Here is a 16,776-nt window from a genome sequence, read left to right as displayed (position 1 = left end):
TCAAAGTCCATGCATCAGGTCCCTCCAGAATTTTCAGCACACAGAAGCAGTGCACACTTCTGGGGCAGGAGGACCGGGCTGATTTGTCTTTAAATTGTTCTTTTTTCAGACTAATCTGTCATAATGCTCTGCAGAACCTATTGGCTACTAGTAAATCCCAGTCTAAGTCCCTGCTTGTCTTTAAGCATTGCTTGGGATGTGATGCAAACTGACTGCATCCTACTAATTTCTGTGCTTAATGCATGCATGAGTCATAATCTTGTCCCTCCAATTCAATGGAGCATCAGCAGAATTTGTCAAGGGCTTGCAGCACTGGGTTGGATTAGCTGGAGCCACTGCTTAGTCCTGCCCTTGGAGAAGTCCATGGTTCGTCAGGAGCTGCAGGGGGATGATGTGAGTGTGGGCCAGGGCTGCTGTGGAGGGACAGCCCAGCCTGGAGCAGAACTGCTGGCACAAGGCCTCATCTGCATTGTCTCTGCCAGCTGGGTCAGCAGGATATGGCCCTGGGTGGGGCCAGCAGTGCTCTGCCTGAGCTGAGAATCCTTCAGCTCCCTCGGCTCCAGCAGAGCTGGGTACACTCCACAACACAGGGAATGGCAGACTGACAGGCCCTGGGTGGGTGAGAGGGCAGGCTGCCATCTGCTCCTCCCTGCTGGGATGCAGCAGCCAGGCCTGGCTCGGGGTCATGGAAAGCACTTGGCTTCTGTGAGCCCCAGGCTGTGTCCTGGGGTGCTACCATGAGCCCCAGCTGCTCTGACCCTCCAGTGGGAACTGAAAGCTGCCAAAGGTATGTGGGAATTGCAGTTTTGAGCATACTGTGGGAGAATAGTCAGCAGCAGAATCAATAAATCACCCTAGGAAATCCCTGACCATCCCTACAGTAGCAAATGGAATTTGTTTAGCTTCTGGCAGGTCTCTAGTGTAGAGCTTGTAGAATAACTGATTTCATGTGCTGCTGAGAGTGTGTGTGCTGCAAACCACCTTGGCATGCTCCCAGGCCTGAGGCTGTAGGAACCAAATCTGTTTCCAAATCTGTTTTTGTGGTGTGTCCTGCAAACCTCAGCTCCCTTCCCCAGCTGCCAGGAGGGCAGGGCAGGGCCTGGAGAGGAGGGTGGGGAGCTGAGCCACTGGCATATGGCCCTGCTCACATTCCTGCTGCGTCCTTCTCCCCGCAGGAAACAGGTTTTGGCTACCAAAGCTGAGGCAGAGAAGGATGGCGTGAAGGTCCCCACTACACTGGCAGAGTACTGCATCAAAACTAAAGTGCCTTCCAATGACAACAGTTCAGATTTGCTTTACGACGATTTGTACGATGACGACATTGATGATGAAGACGAGGAGGAGGAGGATGCCGACTGTTACGATGATGATGATTCTGGCAACGAGGAGTCGTGACCTGCTCCCTCTATGCCCCTGTACTGCCCTGCCGACTCAGGCCAGAAGGGAGCAGCGGTAACCTAGCAGCAGTCCAGCAAAAAAGTGTGGGGGGGGGGGTATCAAAAAAAAAAAAACAAAAAAAAAAAACAAAAAAAAAAACCCAACACAAAACTTTGTCTCCTGCTGTCTCCTGTTGTATGGATCTGTTCGCTCCTTTTTTATGGACCTCTTAGAGACCCTCCACAGAATGTCTGAATTCTTGCATTCTTAACCCTTTCATCACTGTATTACAATTTCTTTTTAAAAAAGAAACTCCCCTTTTCACTTCTCTACGAAATGCTCACAGCAAAACAGGTTTGCTCGTGTTTAGATTCTTGAATTAAATACAGTCTTGCATTGAGATGTTTAATGTATTTAAAGCTGGAACAAACCCATTGGAAGCTGGGTTTTTGGGAGCTCAAAGTGCTGCATTCACTGGGAAGAAAAAAAAAATCCCCACGAAGCAAATTGCCAAGGTTTAGCTGCTCCATTTACAATAATAGCGTGTGTACATTCGTTTAGCCTTGTGGTGGTGGCTTTTCCTTTATAAGGTGTGGGGCGGAGAGTGTAAAGCTACTGTGTGTTGAGCTTGATGGGATGTCACTGAAAGGTACAGTATTCCTTTTCAGCCTGCTAAGTTAGGAAATAGCTGGCTCCTGGAGCCCCAGAGGGCACAATCAGCTTTGTCTCTGGAAAAGGCTTGTGATATGAACCTAAAATAAACACTTAACACTTCACATCTGTACAACTGAGCCCTGGGTTGCTATTTCTTTTTTTTTTTAATTTTTTTTTCCCTTTTTTTCCCCCCAGACTAGGATAAGGTTGAAAAAGTTCAGTTTAGCCATTCTGCTGAGATTGCTGCCAGCAGCGCCTCTCTGGAGGGAGGAGAGCAGATGTACCTCCTGCTGCCCAGAGGGCCACCATTCGTGCTGGACTTACTTTTGGCAGTGGGACAGAGCAGCAGCCTCCTGCCCAGTGCTGGCTGGCAGCCCTTGCTCCCTGCAGCCCCAGCCCTCTGCATCTGGAGCTGCCTTCTGTCACTGGTGTAGGTCACCTGGGGACAGGTGCAGCTCTGTGCAGCTGAGTAAAAACACCTGACATGCACTTGCTTAGACGTAGGTTTGTTTACACAGAAAAGGTAATTAACTGTATGGGAGATAAAAAGGTTTATGATTTCAAAAAGACAATCCAAGTGATACAGTGTGAGATCCTAGCTCCCTGATGATGTCTGGAATTCTACCCACATTTTATAGGCATTGACTTCCCTTCTAATTCTCTAGCTAAACATAGAAGCTGAAGTTACTGGGGTTTCACTACACACAGAAGAGCTCCGAAAAGAGGGGAATTCTGTTTGTTCTCCTCCAGCACTTGCATTTTTATGGAGTCACATTCTTTACTGTGGTTTTTCAGCAGAGTGGTAAGAGGGCAAAGATTAGATTTTTCTTTTTTTTTTTTTTTTTTTTTTTTTTTAAGAGTAGTACTTTGCATGCGTTTCCTAGAGGAATTCAGAGAAGAGCCCGCGGGCCGGCGGAGTTCGGAGCTGGCTTTGGCGCCCGCGGCGTGTCCGGGCTGTGTGTGCTGCGGCCAGGGCTGGCAGTGCCGGGCTCTCCCCTGCCCGGCTCCCTGGGGCACAGCGGTGCGCAGCCCCACGGCAGAGCAGGCCAGCAGCAGGTTTTGGCCGGCTCTCCAGCAGTGTGCTTCAGCTGGTGGCCCGAGCTCAGCCTCCCGCATGTTTTTGAGAGCCCTTGGCAGAGCTTAGGGCGCTCCGTCGTGCGCAGGGGGATCCTGCATGTTCCTGTCTCAGACCCCTCTTCCTCAGGCCCTCGGCTCTCCCCGCGTTGCAGCGTGCTCGCGTTTGGCTGTGGTGCGGTGCCCCGAGTTCCCCTCTCGTATGATCCCTGGATCTGCAGCCGGGCCTGGCAGCCCCGGGAGCAGTTCGGAGGTCCTGGCCCTGCTGGGGCGGGACCCTCGGTCCCCACAGGTACAGAGGCATCACCCTGACCACAGCCTGCGCCTCCCCTCCGTGTGTCTCAGGGTTTTCCATGGTACGTTCCTAGCTGCGGTCCCTCGGGAGTGCTTCGGTGGGAACAGCCTTTGCTCTGGACCCGCTCCGTGGCTGCGTCCCGGGGCAAGACTGAGCAAAAGCTCCGAGTGTGGTGCCCGGACGGAGAGGAGAGGAAAGCCCTCGGGGCTCTGCATGAAGTGAGCCAGGCAGATCTGTTCCCAAAGTGTCATTTGGCTGGGGTTTGCAAGGACAGTCCCTGCCGCCGCGGTGCATCCCTCTGCCCCAGCGGCGATTCCTTGTGCCCGGCGCTCCCTCGGCCTCCCGACCTCCTGCCTGCATGTTACCTGGGAAGGCAGCCACGCCCTCCTGAGGTGTCAGCCTTCTTCCAGCAAGGACTTACCCAGCCCCAGGTTCTTTTTGGAGCCTGCAGCCGGGCTCCCCTGAGTTTAGTGACATGTGAGGCACCCACAGCTTCGTACCAGCCCTGCGAGGGCAGCGCCAGGGTTAACAAATGGGCCCCTGATGCTCCTGGCTGCAGGACTGGACTCGGGGCCACACCAGGGCAGGGGCACCAACCTTCAACTTTCAGGCAGCTGTGGGGGGTGAAGAAGAAGCAGAGTGTGGCAGCACTGGCTTTGCTGATGACTTGGTTGGAAATGAGGATACTGCATCTTTCAGGATTTCCCTTGTACTTTTGACCGTCTTCACTGTATACTCTCCAGTGACTTGTATTTCCAAGCTTGGTGTTGTAAGATGCATTATTATGACTCTTCTGTTACCCTTTTTTAATGACAAAAAAAGCAACCTCTTTTGAGAGCTCCGACATTAACCAGACTAATTTCTCTTCCCCACTGTCCTGTGCAGTGTCATTGCTTGTTGACTTGCTGGTTTCCTTTTTTTGAAATACAACTGAAGTATGAGGGGATTTTTTTGAAACTATTTAAGAGATTGCAGAAAAATGTTTACCTGCTCTGTGTATTCTGGGTTTTTCTTAACCCCTTTTCTCCTGTTTCAGTCAATATTAGCGTTTACATTTGCAGCTACATGTCCCTTCAAATGCAGTTTTCAACCATTCTGAAACCAGCAGGGTACACTAGATTTCTTAGTAGTTTTCTTAGCTGAACTCCCAGATATTTTCCTTTTTTTCTTCAGTATAATTTACCAGAAAGAATTAACTGATGCATTTTTGTGTTGTCTTCTCCTTCAGTAGTTATATTTTGTCTTTTCTGCACATCTGTCTACTAATAAAAATGTGAAATGAAAATATCTCCGTGCTGTTATTTCCGTGTTTGAGCTGGTTGCATTGCGTGGGTTCCTCAAAGCTTTGAATAACAGCTGTTCATGAATTCATTGCTCCTCTGGTATCAATGGACACATTTATACACCAATATCTCTAAGTTGATTTCAGAATAATGCTGCAGTTTGACAGCTGCTTGCACCTAAGACTAAAGAACAAACTGATATAGAGGACTTTGGCAAAAGGCCTGACTTTTGCTGCTGTATTTAGTCTTCCTAAGAAGGAAGGGGGAGACCAGTGAGAAGGTGGCCCATGGATTCATGTGACTGGAGCAGGGATGCAGGACTCGGGCCAGAGCCACTGGTGACCAGTGCCCTGGCGGGGCAGGAGCATGGTGCTCCTGAAAGGGTTGGGCAGGGTGGAGGAGGTGTTTGACCGCTGGGTCGAGGAGCAACTTTGGCAGAGAAATTGAGGTCATGGTTGCCCGCCTTCCCAGGTGTCAGCCCTGCCGGTCCCGTGCTGTTCTCTGCAGGCTCGGGAGGGGGGCAGGGTGTTTGCAGTGCCCCGGCTGCTGCACTCGAGCTAAAATTAGTGGGACAAGTGTTACGGAGTTGCACCGGCTGCACTTGGTATCAATGGCAGCGCAGCAACTGCTGAGTCAAATGTGGCTGGAGCCCAAGTGCTTTGCTGCACAGCTGAGCTGGAGGATGGGTGATGGCATTTTGGAGCTGCCTTCCCAAAGCAGTCTCCAATTTATGGAAATGGACTGGGAGGGATGGTGCTGTCTGGGATCTGGGCTGCTTTTATCTCCTGCCTGACCCTACAGCACTAGGCTGCCCTGAGCTGCCAGCAGCTGCTTCCTTCAGCTACTTCCTAGCAGCTGTGTGGGACCAAAGGCAGGGCAAGGGCTCCAGCCCACCCTGCCCTGGGTAAGTCTTGGGGACAGCAAAGTCTTGGGGATTTTCCTCTTCTTTCCTTGGTGGCCAAGTGCAGCTGGGCAACCTTGCCTCTGCCATCAGTGGAACAGGGCTCAGAGAGTGAAATTGCTGCAGTCAAGTCCTGCTGAAGTGTCAGTGTAGGGGAAGGGAGAGACATTTTGTTGAATCTCACAGGGGACAGGAGCCTGCCTGTGGCGGTGTGAGCAGGACCCCAGAGCAGCTGGGGAGGTGTGAGACCTGAGGCTTAGGGGCTGCTGGGGGCTGGCACCATCTCTCCCCCGTTGCCTTTCCCCAGCTCCAGCTGCTTCTGGACTGTGACAGGCACGCAAGAACTGAGCTACACCTGCGGGGCAGCACTGGATGTCTGTAAACAAGATCTTGAGAGTAAAGGCAGCTCTGGGGCAGTCTGTGTTTTGAACTGGGTAAATGAGGTGCTGCTGCTGTGAGGGTTCAGCTGCTGGTGCAGTCTTGTAGAAACTGATAGGCCCCAGCCTGCAGAAACATTTTTGCCCTCCTTGACATTCAGGCCCCAAAGCTGTTGGCAGCAGGGCAGCAGCTGAAAAGGGCTTGGAGCAGCTGCTGGAGTTCAACCAGTGTCAAAACCTAACTCAGGGCAGAGGAATGCCATTGCAGTTCTGCTGCTCAGAGGCTGGGAGAGGCCTAGGTGACAAATGGGTCTCACAGGGCCCAAGAGCTGGTTACAGAGAAAGAAAAATGGTTCTCAGGGTAGAAACAGACTTCTTTTTTTTCTTGTGGATACTAAAAGAATAAAAACCCCTTGCCTGTTTTGTGCTTCACATTTGCCCACTTCCTCTGCTGCACAGGGACAGGGTGATCAAAGGGTAAGTCTGGGGCAGGAGCCTTTCCTCAAGACCTCTCACACCCCTGTCCTTCCTCCCAGTGGAGCCTATGGACCTTGTGAGCAAAGCAAGAGGCAGAGTTGCAGCTGTGCTCTGTCCTTACCAATCCCAGCTGCTCACAAGGACTCAGAGCACCACCCTAGGAGACACCAAAGGCAGAACAGGCTGCTCACGGCAGCAGTGAGGGTGTGGCCCCATATCTCATCCCTGCTGTAGGCGCCTGAGAGTGAGCTCTCAGCACACAGGTGAACTCACTGTTGTCAGACCCACCAGCTGCTCTTACCCCCCAGCATGGCTGCTGTTGTAGAAGCAGGCAGAAAGGGACAGGCTGTAAAAGTAAAACTGTTCCTGGAGCCTTTGAAAATGCAGACAAACACCAGTGGTATGATCAGATATTTATTAGGTGGAGGAGGGGCTATTAAGAAATGAAACTCCTAGAACATTCACTGCACTGGTGCAGGACAAGAAGGATCAGGAGTTGCCTCCAAGGTATTTGTTTTAAAAAAAGTGAGGAGGGACACATGAAGTTTCCATCCAGTAGCTCTGGCTTTCCTGGGAAGGTGGCTCAGGGCAAAAAGAGGTACAAGACACAGCTTATACTTTTATTTAAGAAACTGCTACATAGTTTTTGCCTCTAATGATGCAAAGGAGGTTCCAGGACACACTGAGCCATCCAAAGTCTCTTGCTAGAGAAAAACACCAAGAAAAAAACCCTGCACAAACAAAAACTAAAACCCGTCCTTTTTATTATTATTAAAAAATTGAAAAATTTAAAGTTGAGACTGCAGCTCAAGGCGACAGTGATGAAACTGCCCACAAGAGCTTCTCTTCCACAGCAAGAGGGGGGGAGGGAGGGAGGAAATGAAAGAAAGGGGAAGGCCCACAGAACTTTTTTTTCTTTCTTTTATTTTCCCCCTCTAGAATAACAGGTATATTGGGGGTCGGGGGGTACAATCAAACCAACAGAACACATCTTGATTTAGGTTTTCAGAAGGGCAGGTCTCCTTATTTGTCTGAATTTAGAACTGCATTAAATAAATGTGCTCCAGCTCCAAAAAAAAAGGGCGCAGTTTGTCTTTGTCTGACAGAGTTACAAAACCCATAGAACTTAGAAATACAAAACAAAGAACGATGCCCTGGTGCAGATGGAAAATGAATAATTAGTTTTCCGACAAAGAAAATAAAACAGGCTGCAAGATGCGGAAAACCACATTTAGGCTCTATTACATTTACAAATACATACATAAATATATTACATATAACAGCAACTCAAAGAGGAAGCAGGCGAGTCACACAGAGGATGGCTGGCTGGCTGCAGTTCTCCCCGCACAGACGTTTGGCTGAGCAGTTACTTTTCCCAATAATTCCAAGAATGGGCTTCAGCTTTTATTTTCTTTTTTCTCTTTTGTTTTGTTTTATCTTTTTTTTTTTTTTTCTTCCTCCTCTCCTTTCATTCTCTCCCCCCTCCCCGGTTTCGGGTTTAGTTTGTCCAGTACGGAGAAGTGCCATAGGCGGTTTTGGTAGCCTGAGACTTTTGCTGCATGGTGCTGGGTTGGTTGCGTTGGCCAGATCCACCCTAGAAAAGGGAAACAAAGGAGACAGGAGCATCAGCTGCCACAGCACCAGCGTTCCCAGGAAGAAAAGTGCACCCCAGCATCGCCAGGGACAGCCCTGACACCAAGGAGAGCAGCAATGCTCCCCCCTGAACAGATCTGTTTCTGCCCTGCACCACCTCTACATCCCACAGTCCAGGACCAGCAACCATGGGCACACCAAGCAGGAGCCTGGGGATGCACCACCCCACTGCCTCCCAAGCACAAGAGGCTCAAGAACAAGGGAAGTGAGAAGGAGGGCCAGGCACAGCAAAGGAGCTTTCCCAAGGTGAGCCAGACAAGGATGTGACACATTTGGAGCACAAAATCCTGTCCTATTACTGGACTCTAAAGCTGAACACTGTTTTTTCCAGGGCATATTTAGTGTTAGGAAAGTAAACACATGTGCAGGTGAAACTGAATCAGAGCTCACATGCAACCTGCAGGGGATGTTTGTTTCTTCCCCAGAATCACAGCTTAAGTGCTCAGATCCTGCCCTCGTGCTCCCCTGAGAGGGGACAGCAGCACCTGCCTCAGCTTCACAACCCACAAACCATCCCTCCCCAGCCCACAGCAGGATGGGCTCTTCACACAGTCACAGCCTGGCTGAGGTTGGCAGGAATCTCTTGAGGTATCTTGTCCAACCCCTTTGCTCAAGCAAAGGATCACCTAAAAGCCAGCTGCCCAGCATCATTCCCAGACAACTTCAAGGACGGAGGCTCGACCAACTTCCTGGGCAGTGCTTGGTCACCATCCCAGCAAAAACATTTTCTCTGATATTCACAGGGAACCTCTTGTGTTCAGTGTGTGTCCCCTGTTCCTGTCACTGAAAAGAACCTGGCTTCATTCTCTTTACATCTTCCCATTCTGCACATGGATGAGATCCACCCTCAATGCTCTCCAGGCTGAACTGTCCCAGCTCCCCCAGCCTTTCTCACAGGAGACAGGATCCAGCCCTTCCATCAGTCCTTCCCTGGACACTCCAACACATCCATGTCTGTCCCACAGTGGGGACCCAAGCACTGGGCACGATGCTGCAGCTGTGGCCTCACCAGGGCTGAGTGGAGGGCAGGGATCAGTTCCCCTCACCTGCTGGCCATGCTGAGCCTGGTGCAGCTTAGGATCCCACTGTCCTTTTCTGCTGGAAGGGCACATTGCTGGATCATGGTCAGTTTGTGCTCACCAGGCCCCCCAGGGCCTTTTCTGCCGAGCTGCTCTCCAGCAGGTGTTTCCTGATTTGTACTGGTGCACAGGCCTGCTTTCTCCCCAGGGATAGAAGTGGCATCTCCCCTTGCTGAACTTCAGCTTTCCTCCCCATGCTGATCAACAGCCACTGCTGCCAAGGCCCTTTCCCAGTGAGCAAAGCAAACAGCAGATGGCAACAAACACCCCAAGACCCAGCTGGGAAGCAGAGCAATGTGCTCTTGGGGATGCTGCAGAGGCAGAAGGGGCTGACTCACCTGCCCATCCTGCTGAAGGTGGTGATGCAGCATCTGGGAATGAGGCTGCTGATGCGCAGGGAGGATATGGAGAAATGGGGCTGGAGCATAACCCGGGGCAGCACCAGGGTTGAGGGGCCCAGTGGATCCAAGAGCAGAAGGCAGGCTGAAGGGAGGTGGAGTGCCAGCATGGAATCCCTGCTTGTCAAACGTCTGCACGGGGGGCAATGGGCACAGTGTCAGACACTGCTGTGAGTAGACCCAGCGAGACCAGAACAAGAGTGGCCCAAACACACATCACCTGAACCTTTCACCTACCCCTTGAGGAAGCCAAGTCACACTGACTACCTGCAAGCACACCAGAGGATGAGTTTCAGCTCTAATGGCTGGATGTATTTCTGCTCTAATGGCTCTTGAAATTTTTATTTTCACAGACAGTGAGGGTTTTTTTTCTCCCTGACCTCTTTCCATTCAGAGGGACATGGGATCGTAGCAGCTGCCTAATCATTCCTTCCCCCAGTGAGTGAGCTCAGCCTAGAATTACTCAACCTATCCAGGGCAGCCCAACAAAAATGCAGGAAGTTGCAATAATATTTTCCTCCTGCTGGCCAAAGCTTGACCTCTAAGCATGGAGCTGACAGCTGGCTTCCTACCTGTAAGTATAGATGCCAGCCAGACACCTATTTCCCCCACTGAGGGTGCAGGGAGGAGCAAATAGGAGCTGGACATAAGCCCACTGCACAGCACAGCTTGTCAAAGCACTTTCTGCTTTGCCTGGGAAGCTGCACACTGAGCAATGGCCATGGGAGAGCTTGGGACAGGGACCCTTGGGTACTAGAGGCGGGCACTACTGTCTGTCCCTCTGATGGAAAGCAAACAGCCTCTCAACTCACCTGCTTTGGGGGCTATCTGGACTAAAAATGCTAACACCCATAACTTCATTTGCACCCAGGACACTGCTGGCATGGTGTAGCGTGGGCAGTGTGCAGCACTGGGAGCACTGAGCCTTGCCAGCAGCTGCTGTCAGAAGCTGACACCGCAGAAACAGTGGGACAGAGGATGAGACTTCACTCCAGCAGCAAACAGAGCCAGCGTTAGAGATGCCGTGGCCTGCTGACCCTGAGACTGGCCAGCCTGGGAGTAGGAGTCATCAGCCTTGGGCCCTGAGGGAGGAGGGTCCAACACTCCTCACCTGAGTCTTGTTATAGACTGAGCCACTGATATCAGGCACACCCGTGTTACTTGAGGTCACAGAAACACCTGGAAAACAGAAACACCACCAAAGGTGAGAGAATGTCACCCCACCAGCCAGCACAAGCCCAAGCTTAGCTCCTGGCACCTCTGGCAGCCTCAGGGGATGCACTGCCCTGCTGGCTCTCCATGATGTCAGTCCCACAGCACCCCACCCGGGAAGAGAAGAAAGGGCTCAGCTTCTTGTTCCCACTGCAAAAGCCCACTGGGATAAATCACCCAGGTCCACACCCAGCCATTAACAGCCGGATTCCAATGCACTTCACCAGGCAGCAGTTGGCTGCACCGACCACTCACTGAAGCCCACAAAAAGCCAGCATTCCCCTAGGATCAGAGGTGCATTTGGCTCTGTTGCAGCATTCAAGAGCTTTCCAGTAGTGGCCCCGAGTGATGAGACTCAGCATCTCCTGCACATCTGAGCCTCTGTCCTTTCACATGCTACAGAAGAGTGAAGTCTGCAGTGCTCCTCTGCCCTGACAGAATCACCATCACTGCCTCAGAGACATTTATTCACAGTTTTACAGAGGGTGGCTCTGATAATTCCACTTGGATCAGAATAAAGCAAATGGTTGCTTTGTCTGGTGAATCAGAGATCTGAGCTCAAGGGTACTGCTCTAAGCTTCTGTAACCCTCCTTGGGCACTGCTGGATTGCTTGGACACTTTCTGGATTGCTTCTCCACTGAAAAGAATGTAACCACCTAGTGTTTCAAATGCACAGCAAATGCTTGCTATTTGCTTGAGAGGATGAGGATGAACCATATAGTGCTAAGCAGCCCAGTATATGCTTCTCAGATCTAACCAGCATGTGCCAAATAAAGCTTTTGTATGAGCTGGATAAATTCTTCAGCTTTTATGGTCACAAAGGAAACATTTCCAAGCACGATACAATGTTATGAGAGCGTACAGACAGCAGCTAGCCAGCCCAGAGACGTGTGAAGTGCCCTGCTCCTCTCTAACATGTGAACGTCTCAGGTGCCTACCAAGAAACTTAAAATCTAGCTATGATTGGGCAGAGGATCATTTCAGCAACAGCACTGAACTGCTCAAGTTTCCAAATCACAGCACTGTTGAAGAATCACTATATTCTTCAGCAAAGAAAGCTCTGGCTTAGGAAGCAGCTTACCATTTCTCCCATGTGTAACTGGACCAAGCTGTGCAAAAGCCTCATAAACCTCTAGGCGAAGTTGAGCCATGAGGTTCAGAAGGAACAACTGGGTCATTAGAAAAGCACTTTGTGAACGGGAGATGGAGAAACAGCTTGGATCATGGCCCTGTTTAGAGCAGGCTGCTGCGTTGACTGCACAGCACTGGGAGTTTCCCCTGCTAAATCCCACTCCAGAGGAACCTCCAGTCTCAAACTGTTACCTTTCCCAGGTCCAGTGCCAGCAGATTTGTTTTGTGCTTGAGATGACCCACTGTAGCCTCCTTTGCTGTAGTCTCCAGCTGCCGTTCCCAGCGTTGAGTCGTCGTAGCCTGCCGGGAGCACAACAAGGGCGTCAGGGTGCGCGAGCGGCTCCGCGCACGGGGCAGGGGCTGAGCCCTTACCTGCACCGTAGCCGTGCTGGCTGTAGCCACTCGCCTGCTGAAAGGGAGTCGACCCTGTGTTCAGGTTGACTCCGTGCTGCTTAGCAGATGCTGGAGGTACCTGGACAAAGGACGGGAACAGAAGTGGAACACAAGCTGGAACACAAGCTCCCTCTGCCATCTAGTGGGGAAGGCACCTTGCACCTCATGTCGGGAATTCACTCTGGAGTTGGGAGGACTGGGATGGCATGGGACAGCAGTAACTTGCTATAGTGGATTTGTGCCACAGGATTTCTCCTAGAGCTGTCCCTGTGATTGCAGTGCAGCCCTCCCTCAGAACAGGTTGTGCATTTCTTTCATATGCTGAATGTAAACAGCAAATTTTTACCCACAAACCTGAGAACAACCACAGGATCAAAGTAAATATCAATTCCTGCCTGAGGCTGTTCATAAAATACTAGCCTACAGGGCCCTAAATAGCCTCATCTACCCTTCTGCCTGGAGCAGCACCTCTTCCCAAATAACCTCCTTCCTCCTGAGACTTCCAGCTCTGCTCTCTGACTTAATGGGGTCTCCTCCATCCAGGCTCTCTCAGCTCACTGACTCAGATTTGGGTCCACCCTTGACTCTCCAAGGACTAGTAAGGGCTTTCAGGAACAGCAAGCCCACAAAATGCAGCTGTCAGCTATTTACAGAAACTTGCACAGGGGTCCATGAGTTCTGGCCTTTTAAATATTTTGCTTTCTTCTGGATGAGACAGCAGCTATTTTCTCAGGCTGCATGTTTTTGGAGATCTCCTGCAGACTGGGGAAGCTGACTCTATTCCATTCTATTGAGAATCCACCTGAATACTGACTCCAGCTCTAGAGTCCTCAGTATGAGGAAGCTGTGGACCTGTTGGAGCAGATCCAGAGGAGGTCACAAAGGTGATTAGGGTATGAGCTCCTCTCTTCTCTGAGGACAGGCTGAGAGTTGGGGCTGTTCATCCTGGAGAAAAGAAGGCTCTAGGGAGACCTTACTGTGACCTTTCTACACTTAAAGGAGGCTTATAGGAAAGATGGGAAAAACATTTTACGAGGCCCTGTAGCGACAGGATGAAGGGCAGGTGTTTCAAACTGCAAGGTGGTAGATTGAGATTAGATATAAAGAAAATAGTCATCACTATGAGTGTGGTGTGGCACTGGCACAGGCTGCCTGGAGAAGATGTGGATGGCCAACATCCCTGTAAGTGTTCAAGGTCAGGCTGGATAGGGCTCTGAGCAACCTGTGGTCTAGTGGAAGGTGTCCCTGCCCAAGTCAGGGGGATTGGAACAAGATAGTCTTGGGTGATACCTTCCAACCCAAACTTTCCTATATTTCCAAGAAGTGGAGTGTTTGGTCTGGAGAAAGCAAAACTGGAGAAGCATGCAGGGAGCATTGCAGTTGAGGCTGTCGCACTTACAAACATGGTTGGCCCATATTGGAATGCACTGGGAACACCTGGCATCCCAGCATAGTAAGGGAGCCCTGTGTAGCTGTACCCTGGGGGCAGGGTTGGGTTGAGGAAGGGCTGCTGAGTTGTGTGGTGAGTCTGTGTCTGGTTCTGCTGTGGCTGGGCCAGAGTGGTTGCAGGAGCAGGAGAGGCAGTATCTCCACGGCCAAACTTTGTTACATCACCTGTGAAAGAAAGAACTGGTCAGAAAAACTATCGAAGATACTGCAAAGGTGAAGAATTCAATGGACTTATATCCTCTGAACAGAAGCAGACAACTACAGAACAGGACACATCCTGCACCTGAAAGCCTGCAGTTGTTTATGGGAAGCCCTCACCCAGTCTCTGTTCCTGACAGCCATAGGAATAGGGATATTGCCTGTTTGTGGCACAGAACTCTGAGCCATGGCTACTCCACTGATAAAGAGAGATGCCAATACTCACCTATCTCACATGGTCTGAGCAGACTCATTACTATCAGATCATTGCAGTAAAACATGCTAAAAGCAGAAGCATGGTAAATAGCCAGAGAGCCAATGGTTGTTGGGTTAAAGTGTGACTCTCCTGGAGGTTAACCTGTTTAGCTAAGCTTCATGGGCTTAAAGTGGGTTAGGATTTACAGGCAGTGTTCTGCATATTTTTGCCAATGTCTGTTTATTTGTCAAGCATGACTAGTTAAGATGTCCAGTTCCTCACACCACCAAAGTTCTGAAGACAGTAGCTGAAGGCCAGGAAAGCAAGGCTTGCATCGTGGGCCACCTTATTGAAGAAGCAGGAAGGGAAATTCAGTTATTAACCCAAAAACAGCCTCCCAGGAGAAGTGATAATGAAGCAGAAAATTCACAAACACTTGTACTTTCTGGCAGCCTATAGAGCAGCATCTTCACATGTTTACCAAGGAGATGACATACATCAATCCCTTCTACCTCACTCCCAACCAGTATTCCTTTTTGCTGGTTACTAGGAAGTATGACAGCACTTAATACCATCATTATAGGAACTACAATGCCTATGGCTACAGTTTTAAGCTGTAATCAATTGGCAGTGGATGAAAACCACTGGCTGAAATCTGGGATGGCATTAATATCATCTTTGCACAATGACAGCTAAAGAGCAAGAGCAGGAACAAGGAAGGACTTCTTTGACCACAGAAGGGAAAAGCAACTCCTCTTAGAGCAAGAGCAGGATGACCTGCACTGAGAAACCAGCATATCTCACTTGCCATCATCATCTTTAAGCTAGCACTCACCTGAGTATGGGTTGTTAGCAAGGCTCCCATCTCTGCCTGTTAACGTTGCAGGAGCCGGGAATGTAATTCCATAGTAATCCTTGGAAGAGACAACACAATTTTTTAATAGCTGAAACTGGAACACAGCTGGACACATCCTATGAATTGCCTACTAGACACAGAAGAAAATTCTGAAAGCAAGAACTAAAGGAGGTTTGACTGGAAGCTGACCTTACATTGTTCAGCAGAGCTGAAAATTTACCTGGATCCTAAAGCTAAAAATAAACCTACTTTATAGCCACTTTTAGTGTTATACACAAATATTTCATCTCTTAATGGTAAGTTAAAGGTAGTAACTAAGTGATTTCCCACACAGCTCCCAGTTCTGAACTAACATCTTCCAGTGAGACAGCCTGTAAGAGAACTGAGCATTAAGAGTCAAAGGCCTGGGGTCAGGCCAGGACTGTAATCACAACATTGATGTAAGTCTAAGGGTTTTGCCCTTGTACCATGCCCTGTGTTCTAAAACTGGAAATGTCAGCTATGAAAACAGCAAAAACATCAAAAGAAAGAGAAAAACAGTTACTATTGGATGACTGGAAAATTTATTTAAACTACTTTACAGGAGACCTCAGGTCAGGGTGTTCAAAGTGGGGTGTGCATCCCAAGCCATTGGGTTGCAGGAAGAAAATGGATTTCGTACCTTTGACAAATATAACTGAAGAGAGAATTTTAAAACAGTGTTTGTTTACCCTTTCTCTCCTTTCTCCATTTTATCTTTGTGTATGTTTTATAATATATGTATTAGTACAGGGATATATGTATATAAAATTCAGAAATAAAAATATACTGAAGGTGAGTGCATAAAAAAGGTGGAAACCACTGCCTTAGATCATTCTTCTAGGTCTTCTACAAGAAGGTAAGCAATACTAGAAAGCTTGCACTTTGAAATGACAGGATGTGCTAGCAAAACCAAGCAGTATTTTGATCTCAGTTTGAGGAAAAAGGCAAGAAGTTTGCCTTTCTCTGTCTGGGTGAACTCCACCTGTGGGTCTGATAATCTTGTTTTTTCCTCCTAATTTTCATGTCTACTCTTCACCACCTCCAATCCAAAAATAGATAGTGCTTTAAGTAGTAATGTATCAATTTCCACACATTTTTAAATAATGGAAAATTCTCTTCCTTTATCATACCCTTCTCTGCAAATGCCATAGTGCCTCAAGTGTTTTCTCAGAGTGGACAGCACCCTCCACTTTGCTCCACTTCTGTGCATCCCTTCCTTGTCTCCTACACCCAATCCTCCATCACTGGACATGAAATAATATGGCAAAGTTTTAGTATTGTAGGTGCCTTCTGTGACTTGTAGTGCTGCCATTATATCATCAACCTTTCCTTCCTCGTAATTCCCCCCTTAGGAACACAAGCACAAATCACCTGGCAGAACACAACTAAATTCACATTAGCAGTCTTAGCAGGTTATTCAAAAGCAGCACTCTCATAACCTTCTGATGGAAATACCACAAAAAGAAGATCTAGAAAAGAGATGTGAACACGTTCAGCTGATATGAAGTGGCATACTAACATTTTCCCTCTATACGAACTGGACAAAATATAATCAAATCTGCATGAGAAGAGGGTCTAAGGGTAGCAATTATTCTCACTGCACCTCAGGCAGGGGAAAACCACATCAGTACTGAATATCTGTATCCTACTTGTGCATGCACACATTCAAAGCAAAAACTCATTAGAAAATATGAGTGCAAGGCAGTTATGTCTGTAGTTCATGCCTGCTTAAAGGAAAATATCAGGGAAGA

The 16,776-nt window shown here is 49.2% G+C and overlaps 2 protein-coding genes across 18 annotated transcripts in view; one reads left to right on the top strand and one right to left on the bottom strand.

Moving 5' to 3' along the window:
* Positions 1-2,168, top strand: part of UBE2R2 (ubiquitin conjugating enzyme E2 R2) — a 52,201-nt gene extending 50,033 nt beyond the window's left edge. Inside the window, exon 5 of the mRNA XM_030237105.2 lies at positions 1,176-2,168. Coding sequence (XP_030092965.2) covers positions 1,176-1,395 — 220 coding nt within the window. The 3' untranslated portion in view covers positions 1,396-2,168. The remainder of the gene's footprint in view (positions 1-1,175) is intronic.
* Positions 2,169-7,037: 4,869 nt separating this feature from the next.
* UBAP2 (ubiquitin associated protein 2) overlaps positions 7,038-16,776 on the bottom strand; it is a 418,367-nt gene continuing 408,628 nt past the window's right edge. For all 17 annotated transcript variants that reach the window (XM_050987429.1, XM_050987419.1, XM_050987427.1 and 14 more), the window contains 7 exons: positions 14,984-15,062; positions 13,705-13,919; positions 12,285-12,384; positions 12,105-12,212; positions 10,680-10,747; positions 9,509-9,700; positions 7,038-8,032 (listed from right to left, as the gene is read on the bottom strand). In XM_050987429.1, coding sequence (XP_050843386.1) covers positions 7,937-8,032; positions 9,509-9,700; positions 10,680-10,747; positions 12,105-12,212; positions 12,285-12,384; positions 13,705-13,919; positions 14,984-15,062 — 858 coding nt within the window. In that variant the 3' untranslated portion in view covers positions 7,038-7,936. The remainder of the gene's footprint in view (positions 8,033-9,508; positions 9,701-10,679; positions 10,748-12,104; positions 12,213-12,284; positions 12,385-13,704; positions 13,920-14,983; positions 15,063-16,776) is intronic.

This window comes from Serinus canaria, chromosome Z (assembly GCF_022539315.1).
Source record: "Serinus canaria isolate serCan28SL12 chromosome Z, serCan2020, whole genome shotgun sequence".
In the NCBI taxonomy this organism is placed as follows: Eukaryota; Metazoa; Chordata; class Aves; order Passeriformes; family Fringillidae; genus Serinus; species Serinus canaria.
This window is presented reverse-complemented; position numbering and strand designations above follow the sequence as displayed.